At 43.4% G+C, this 9843-nt stretch overlaps 1 protein-coding gene across 2 annotated transcripts in view; it reads right to left on the bottom strand.

The window, feature by feature from the left end:
- Positions 1–702: 702 nt before the first annotated feature.
- LOC139370803 (ERC protein 2-like) overlaps positions 703–9843 on the bottom strand; it is a 70336-nt gene continuing 61195 nt past the window's right edge. For both annotated transcript variants that reach the window (XM_071110577.1, XM_071110578.1), the window contains 3 exons: positions 5857–5921; positions 5543–5743; positions 703–5302 (listed from right to left, as the gene is read on the bottom strand). In XM_071110577.1, the coding sequence (XP_070966678.1) occupies positions 5895–5921 (27 nt within the window). In that variant the 3' untranslated portion in view covers positions 703–5302; positions 5543–5743; positions 5857–5894. The remainder of the gene's footprint in view (positions 5303–5542; positions 5744–5856; positions 5922–9843) is intronic.

Raw genomic sequence — 9843 nt, 5'->3', positions numbered from 1 at the left:
ACTGTCAGACTAGGCTGAGGAAGGTCTGTGAGATTAGAGGAAAATAATATTTCGCACTACGTCAATTTGTTAAATCTCCAATATTGTCTAAGACTTAGGTTCACTTCTTTACTATCATTGTATCCACAAACAGAGAACACAGAGAGACAGTGAATGACATCTCCATATTAAGTTAACTATCCTTTTACTAAACAGATGAGTGACTGACTAAAATATTGTTAGCACATTTCATTTAATGGGGAAACGAAAATCGTTAAAATCAAAAAACTACTGTAAAACGAAAGTGTGTGGACATCTTACTATGTCACCCGTAACAATGTTATCTCACGAACCTTGAGCTTGGAGAGACGAAACAGCATCTAGCAGTGACAAAAAGTCAAACGAGCATCTTACTCATTCTGGGAGAAAAAAAACATATTTTATGTGTCTTCTGTTGTCCAATTACCTTTATACAGATGCAGTATATTAGTAAAATGGAGATTGTTCATTAGCAGTAACACCTCAATCACACAGTACACAATGACTTACATTCCACAGGCTGATCATTTAATTGTTTTATATACAGTACCATGAATGCACATTTGTACAGCATGGTCAACCAACCAGCAGGTTAGTTTTCTTAGGTGACGAGAGGTGGCTATAATACCGTAGGAGAGGTATCATAGCCATGATACATAGTGAAAATATGCATGTGTTCTCAGTTCTTCATGTGTAGTTTATAACCGGACATACAGTACTATATACATAGAGACCAGCCCTCATACACGTCTGAAAGAAAGTCACCTTTATTGAATGAATATAAACAAGCTGGCCAACACTCATTAGTAATATTCTGATACAGCACATACAATAGCAAACGTCTGGGGCAGTGGACACAGCCTCCTACAGTAGGTTTTAAAACACAGTATCCATGCTGAACAGAACATTCTCTCTCTTTCTCTCAGGGGGTTTCCTGCAACAGAGTGTTTTGATTCTCTCTCACTATTTCTTTAGCTCTTACACATGCGCGCACACACACCTACAGTACACATACACACGTATGCATGCGCACACACACACACACACTTCTCACAGATTTACACGCGTAACACCCCAAAAATATGCCGCCTCTGTCATAACACTGCACAGGTTGTCTACTAGGGGGACACGGAAGGTGAGGAGACACACACCACTCTCAAACACAACATCACACTGTCACGATGCAGAGGCAATTCATGTATGAGAACTGGAGCATCATGGGAAATAAGCCCACGTTCACACAAGTAATCATTCAGCATGCTGGACACACATTTAACTTGTTCCTAAATCTTTACTGTACAGCAGAAAACATTTACTATTACAAATAGTACAGTCCCAAACTGACATATTCAATAAGCCAAACTGATAAAAAAAATGTAATCAAGAAAAACTTAAATACAAAAAATTAACGCAATTGTTCAGTAAAAAAAGAAAAATCTGGCGTTGGTCACAGTGTTTTGTTTCATCCAAAGGTTTGCATTTTCAACATCATACAATAAATCAAATGCAACTTGTACATGACAAAGAAAGTTAATCTGTTTTCCTGTATTGGGCTTCTCATACTCTGAACCAGGTCTTTTACTCCTTCAATTACTATTGGTGATGTCTGTTGGCCTTCAACTCCTGGGTCGTGTTCATTAGGCACCAAACAGAAAAAAAATGCACTGATACAGGGAAGGATTACTTGGGACTTGTCCGATGAGAAAGGCTCATTCTCATTTTCCGTTGCTAAACATTTTAAAACATTGCGTGCCCTAATGAACACAACCCTGATGTATGTTAACTGATAGGCCATTGATGAAACCTTAACAGTTTGATTGTACCTCAAGATCTAACTCTGCATAGAGGATAGGAGATTCTCCCCAACCTTTCACACTCAGTTGGCACATTACGTAAAAATCTGCATGCATCAGCACAATGAAGTGTTCCACGTGTTCTACCGTGTTCTATATACCAAGTGCTGGATATTCACTTCTCATAGTAGGAGAACCCCCTACTTCAAGTATTCAGTTGTAAATTACCTGAAAATTGAGGATTCTGAATCCGTTCCCCATGATGGTAAAGTGAGAGGTTATTCGCGCCTCCATCCGTGTGCTCATCTGGATTGCCTTTCCTTTTACAGATCATTAGTACCAATCTCTGACATTGAAAACACAAATACAACATCCACACAACGCCTTTATTTTTTTCTTCAATTTGATTTAATCTGAACTGGTGATTGTTAGTCAATCGGAGGAGGAGTTGTGAGGCAACTGTCCTGTCTGTATTCTGTGTTGAGGTGACGATCGTATAGGGATCACTTCTGTTTGGATCCCAATGGAGGACGGGGCACTTTTCTACAACAGTTACGATATCAGCCACAAGGAGGGAAACACACACACACACACACACACACACACACACATACACACACACACACACACACACACACACACACACACACACACACACACGCACCATGGAGGACGGAGGGGGGCAGGTGGTGGTGGTGGTGGTGGTGGGAGTGGGGGGATGTAACAGTCTTGGATGTTTTCTCACTAGAAGTGTGGTTTTCTACACACTCAACTGTCACATATGTCACCACATCTGGGTACACAACAGCATGAAGACAACAACAAACAAAACACAGAGACCGCTGGACAATGCATATGCAACGACAGAGTCACTCCAAACCTCCTTTTTAACAAAGGTAGTGATAGTCCTCACTCACAAGTGCAAGTTTCTATCTGCTGTGCTGCAGAAAATAGTCTCTTTGCTACTTTAGTGAGCTGCAAAAATAGAATGTCTTCCCCTCTGTGAGAAGACTAAGGTCTCACTAACCCAATTGTGTGTGTGTGTGTATGTATGTATGTGTGTGTGTGTGTGTGTGTGTGTGTGTGTGTGTGTGTGTGTGTGTGTGTGTGTGTGTGTGTGTGAGAGAGTCTCAAAATAGATTTCTCACACTGCAACAGGAATGTAACATTAGCTCTTCTAAATGAGAATGGAATCATTTTCTCACTGCTTTGCATTGGGCTGTGTCTCAAGGTTTCTTAGGCCAGACTATCCTTCGTGAGAACCACAGACAGGGAATGTTGCTTGCTGCTAAGGAGTTTTTCTTGTACAAAACAGAGGAAAGTCACATACGTCACTTCACACACTGAATAAGGGTTTTCTCTATCCTTTGGACAGTTAGAAAAATTAAATAAAACATGTATTTTTATCCTCAATATGTTTTGTTACTGACAATATTCTGACCACACATAGACACACTACATAGACCTTTCTGTCTCTCTCTCTCTATATATATATATATATATATATATATGAATGAGGCACAGGCCACCTTGTTGAGAAGGACAAAACGAGTCACTAGGTTTGGATTTGGGTTAGCACAGACTGCTGAAAGAGAAGAAGAAAGGGGAGATGAAGAAGTTGAGGAGGAGGAAGGAGGCAGTCAATGAGCAGGAGAGACGGCTGTAAAGGTATGGCAGGAAATCTCATGGGTGTCCATGGATGGCATCAAACATATAAAATCTATAGCCTCCTTGCACCATTTCCTCAGAGTCTCTCCAGCTGATTCTATGTACAACACAGTCTTCTACAGTTTATAAGCACATCAGGTTTTGGGATCAACTCCCTATTGAATGACATGGATGCACAATGTCCAATGGCCATGTCTCTCAGCTGTTTCTCTGGTTGGACACCATGTTGTGTGAGCACCAGTGATCTAAAGCACCATTAGAAGTATCCCTGCAACAGGGGAGGAGGAGGTGCATAGGTGCATATCACGCTGAGAAACACATTATAACAACGTTATCTGATTGGTGTATGTTCTGAATAGACCATTCTGATTGGTACTCGTGCTGCTTTAATACATCTAAACACTTTTTGATTGGTGCCCTTGACTTATGACTGGATTCAAAGTGGCATTATTAGTTCTGACGTCTGCATAGATTGGAGTTCTGACTGCTTCTGGTCCAACTGAGGTAACAGGAGAGATACACAGATGGCAGCCCTAAGCCCAAAGTCCCTGCGACACCCCCAGGACAGGGCCCTGCCCATAAGGCCATGCCAGACTGCACATTAACGGCACAGGGAAACCTTCAGTAGTCGAGGCAAGGACCGTGGCTGCCCATTGGTCAGATTAGAGCTCTAGTGGCTGTTTCGTTCAGATAAGAGCTATTCCTTGTTCTGATTCACTTTGGACAAAGCACTCATAGCCATGGTCTAGCACTGCAAATGAAACAGACTCAACAGATTAAAAAAATAAAAAATAAGTAGCACAACTTCACTTTTAGACATACAGCAAAGGAACTTCCTCTGAAGTAGGTTAGCTGTTAACGCATATGTAAATGTGAACTAAAGCTGTAACTGTACGGCACTTCATTAAATATGTGGAAAGAGAGCAGGCTATCTCTGACAAAGAGAAAACAACAAAACACAACATAGTAAAAGAAGCACTGTGAAGCTGCTGTGTTTGACTGTCAGTAGGGTGGAGCCTGCCAGGCAAGGGAGCCAATCACAGCCAGGGTCAGCAGGGTGGGGCAAATCAGGTAAACAGGGTGGAGCCAGTCAGGTGAACCAATCAGAGAAAGGACTGTTGATACAGAGGAACTAATCAGGTGAAAAGCTCAGGTAAGCAAAGCAGGCGGAGACAGGAGAGTGAACCAATTAGATGCAGGTTGGTGAGAACGGGGGAGCAAGCCAGGACTGGGTTCAGTACATTTTTACGTTCTGGAACGTTCCATTGAACAGAAACAGTGCTGTACTGAATGACTGCTGTCAACATGGCCACTTCCCTTTAAATATGTCACTCTTTGCTTCAAGCCACACCCGCCCAAACGGGAGGAAACGTACCTAGAAGTCTGTTCAAGAACGTACAAGAATGTTTTGGGGAAACGTTTTGTTCAGTACAAACCGTTCCGCAATGTAGCAAATGTTCAATTGAACTGAACGCACCTCATGTAAACAGGGCAGAGCCAGTCGTTAGATCTTAGCCAAGTGGGTGAAGAGTGCAGCTAGTCTTATGAGAGTGGGTGGGGCTCTGTAGGGACGTCAGGTGACAGACAGGTGAGCTGAGCATCTTGACAACTATACCAGAGTGGTTGAGTGAGTTTGGCTGTGTGAGCAGAACCACAGAGCTGAGACCAGACAGCTCAGATATCTGTCTGTCTGAGTGGGGCCCAGTCTGTCCAACTCAGTCTAACTTCACAACACCTATGTGTCTGCTGGAAGACTCCTCCTCCCCAGAGTCACTCTCAAAGAGCTGCAGCTGCCCCTCTTCACATGATGGCTCTTCAGTCACCTGTAAAAACACACACAATAGTACAATCAGCACTACGGTCGTTACTGTCCACTTACAGTGATCGTCGACTGAACACTAACCAGTAACTCACAGTGCTTTATTCTACATCTATAAATGTATCCCGGATGGAAGATTCCTGGAATCAGGAAAGAATAAGCATTTCTCAAAAACTTGGGAATTTTGCAACCCGAAAGAGGACTCTCCACATTAAGTTGGTCTGAATCTAGAACTGGGTTGTACCTCAACTATCAGTCTCCTCATCTGGCCCTCCCACCTGCTTCATCCCTCCTCTTCCTCCTCCTCCTCCTCCTCCTCATCAAAAAATAAAAATAAAGGCCCCATTGAAGTGTGGATTGTATGGTGGTAACAAAAGGTTGGTAGGTAGTCAATGTATTTCAGCATCATGGAATGGCTGTGCTCCTCCAACAGTAACTGAATCATCTACAAACGAGAGGGGGAGGGAGGGAGAGTTACTTATCAGTCAGCAAAACATGTTTTTACCACAGCACACTCCTAACACAGAAAAGGCAGGAAGCTGTTTCAAAACATCTCACCCCTCCGAACGTCAGAGCTTTGGTTGTCATGGACACGATTACGCCCAAATGCCCTCCTCGTCATCCTATCGGTGACAGTGTTATATGGCCGGCAGGGAAGGTCAGCAGGAAGTAAAGAGAGTAGAAAGAAGTTAGTATAAGTCAAAGGTTATGTATTAGTCAACGAGGGGATATGCATTCTATGGAAAATAATGAATGACGTGGAACGTGTGTTCCTCGACGCACCGGCTATAGCTCCGTAGTGATCCTGTACAAAAAAATGAGTTTAAGTTTAAAACTGCAGTAAAAGCGCAGTAACTGCAGTCGACTGTGGTATTTTGGACTCAGCAATTGCAGAATAACTGCAGTTGAACAGCAGTTATACTGCGCTGTAAATGCAGTTAAACTGCAAAATTACTGCAGTAAAAAAAATGTTATTTTGGACGGAGTATTTGCAGCATACTGCATTTATACAGCACTCTAACTGCAGTTATACTGCACACTAACTGCAGTTATACTGTAGTGTACTGCAGTTATACTGCTCTCTGACTGCAATATATTTTTCGTAAGGGTGAATTACCATGAATAAGAACTGTCTAAACAGAAAATTATTGCAGGATGTCCAAGGATATGCAGTAACACATTTGCCACTAGAAACATTCAAATGAAGTAGTTAACAAGTTTACTAGATAGATACAGTAGTTGCCTTGATAACCAAACAAACATCCTTGCTAGTTTAGCTAACCAAACCATAAATCCATGCTTGGTATCATGAAAATCAAATCCCACAATGCCAATAATGTTTTCAAACGGATAACATTTAAGTGCTAACGCCCGAGAAGCCGGTGTTTGAAGGATATATTGGCAGTGGTGTTGTTAGGCCCAAGACCAATGTTACCAACGTATTCAAATAATGATTGACATGTTTTAATAAAAAAATTGAATTCTAATGAATTTATTCATACTATTTCAGCCTTTCACAAGATATAGTCCCGAAACAAATCTAAGGTTGCTATCCCAGCCGGCTGGCCGTTCGTTCTATTGGTTCGGTTGCCAGAGACACGACCAAGTCATTCAGTCTTTTTGTTCTATATATATGGATGTGACCCAGTCTTTCATTCTAAATGTTCCATTGCCATACTGGCTGGTAACGTTCTTGTCCCTTAATTGCTAGCTAGCCAACTACGGCTAACTTATAGTCAAATCCAACAGTGCAGACAGAATAACAACAGTTGCTGCATTTGTTGAAGATGTTTTAAGGTGATATTTATTTGGATACATCCATAACAATGAGCTAATGAATCACCATTTCGCCTAGCATAGAAAATATGCTCTCTCGTTAGGACACTGTTGTTCTGAAGAGTTAGCCAATAACACAGCTAACACAATAACTTCAAACTGAAGCTGGAAAGACTGCAAACTAGCTGTACTTCGTTTTACCTTTTTTTCATTTCACATTTCTTTGTATATATTGGTCTATAAAAAAGTGATCAGATGAAGCAGATGCTAAACTACAGGACTGTTTTGCTATCACCGACTGGAACATGTTCCGGGATTCTTCCGATGGCATTGAGGAGTACCCCACATCAGTCACTGGCTTTAACAATAAGTGCATTGAGGACGTCCCCACAGTGACAGAACATACCCCAACCAGAAGCCATGGATTACAGGCAACATTCGCGCTGAGCTAAAGGGTAGAGCTGCCGCTTTCAAGGTGCGGGACTCTAACCCAGAAGCTTACAAGAAATCCTGCTATGCCCTGCGACGAACCATCAAACAGGCAAAGCGTCAATACAGGGCTAAGATTGAATCATACTACACCGGCTCCGACGCTCGTCTTATGTGGCAGGGCTTGCAAACTATTACAGACTACAAAGGGAAGCACAGCCGCGAGCTGCCCAGTGACACAAGCGAGCTGCCCAGTGACACAAGCCTAGCAGATGAGCTAAATCACTTCTATGCTTACTTCAAGGCAAGCAACACTGAGGCATGCATGAGAGCATCAGCTGTTCCGGACGACTGTGTGATCACGCTCTCCGTAGCCGACGTGAGCAAGACCTTTAAATAGGTCAACATACACACGGCTGCGGGGCCAGACGGATTAACAGGACGTGTGCTCCGGGCATGTGCTGATCAACTGGCAGGTGTCTTCACTGACATCTTCAACATGTCCCTGATTAAGTCTGTAATACCAACATGTTTCAAGCAGACCACCATAGTCCCTGTGCCCAAGAACACAAAGGCAACCTGCCTAAATGACTACAGACCCGTAGCACTCACGTCCGTAGCCATGAAATGCTTTGAAAGGTTGTTAATGGCTCACAACACCATTATCTCAGAAACCCTAGACCCACTCCAATTTGCATATCGCCCAAACAGATCCAAAGATGATGCAATCTCTATTACACTCGACCCTGCTCTTACCCACCTGGACAAAAGGAACACTTATGTGAGAATGCTATTCATTGACTACAGCTCAGCATTCAACACCATAGTGTCCTCAAAGCTCATCACTAAGCTAAGGATCCTGGGACTAAACACCTCCCTCTGCAACTGGATCCTGGACTTCCTGACGGGCCGCCCCCAGGTGGTGAGGGTAGGTAGCAACACATCTGCCACGCTGATCCTCAACAATGGAGCTCCCCAGTGTTGCATGCTCTGTCCTCTCCTGTACTCCCTGTTCACCCACGACTGCATTGCCAGGCATGACTCCAACACCATTATTAAGTTTGCAGTTAACAGTGGTAGGCCTGATCGCCGACAGCAACGAGACAGCCTATAGGGAGGAAGTCAGAGACCTGGCCGGGTGGTGCCAGAATAACAACCTATCCCTCATAACCAATACTAAAGAGATTATTATGGACTACAGGAAAAGGAGGACCGAGCACTCCCCCATTCTCATCAACAGGGCTGTAGTGGAGCAGGTTGAGAGCTTCAAGTTCCTTGGTGTCCACATCAACAACAAACTAGAATGGTCCAAACACACCAAGACAGTCGTGAAGAGGGCACAAGAAAGCCTATTCCCACTCAGGAAACTAAAAAGATTTGGCATGGGTCCTGAGATCCTCAAAAGGTTCCACAGCTGCAACATCGAGAGCATCCTGACTGGTTGCATCACCACCTGGTACGGCAATTGCTCGGCCTCTGACTGCAAGGCACTACAGAGGGTAGTACATCACTGGGGCTAAGTACCGCCCAGTACATCACTGGGGCTAAGCTGCCTGCCATCCAGGACCTCTACACCAGGCGGTGTCAGAGGAAGGCCCTAAAAATTATCAAAGACCCCAGTCACCCCAGTCATAGACTGTTCTCTCTACTATCACATGGCAAGCAGTACCGGAGTGCCAAGTCTCGGACAAAAAGGCTTCTCAGCAGTTTTTACCACCAAGCAATAAGACTCCTGAACAGGTAATCAAATGGCTAACCGGACTATTTGCATTGTGTGCCTCCCCCCAACCCCTCTTTTTACACTGCTAATACTCTCATTATCATATATGCATAGTCACTTTAACTATACATTCATGTACATGCTACCTCAATTGGGCCGACCAACCAGTGCTCCCGCACATTGGCTAACTGGGCTATCTGCATTGTGTCCCACCCACCACCCGCCAACCCCTCTTTTACGCTACTGCTACTCTATGTTCATCATATATGCATAGTCACTTTAACCATATCTACATGTACATACTACCTCAATCAGCCCGACTAACCAGTGTCTGTATGTAGCCTCGCTACTTTTATAGCCTGTCTTTTTACTGTTGTTTTATTTCATTACCTACCTATTGTTCACCTAATACCCTTTTTGCACTATTGGTTAGAGCCTGTAAGTAAGCATTTCACTATAAAGTCTACACCTGTTGTATTCAGCGCAAGTGACAAATAAACTTTGATTTGATTTGATATATCCATAAAAATGATGCCAGCTGATTCATGATTTTGACTGGCTGAGAAACACTGCCTTCCTCTCTCTCTCGTCCCGACTCCCAACCCCTACACGTTCATTAC

Source organism: Oncorhynchus clarkii, chromosome 17 (genome assembly GCF_045791955.1).
Source record: "Oncorhynchus clarkii lewisi isolate Uvic-CL-2024 chromosome 17, UVic_Ocla_1.0, whole genome shotgun sequence".
Taxonomy (NCBI): domain Eukaryota; kingdom Metazoa; phylum Chordata; class Actinopteri; order Salmoniformes; family Salmonidae; genus Oncorhynchus; species Oncorhynchus clarkii.
This window is presented reverse-complemented; position numbering and strand designations above follow the sequence as displayed.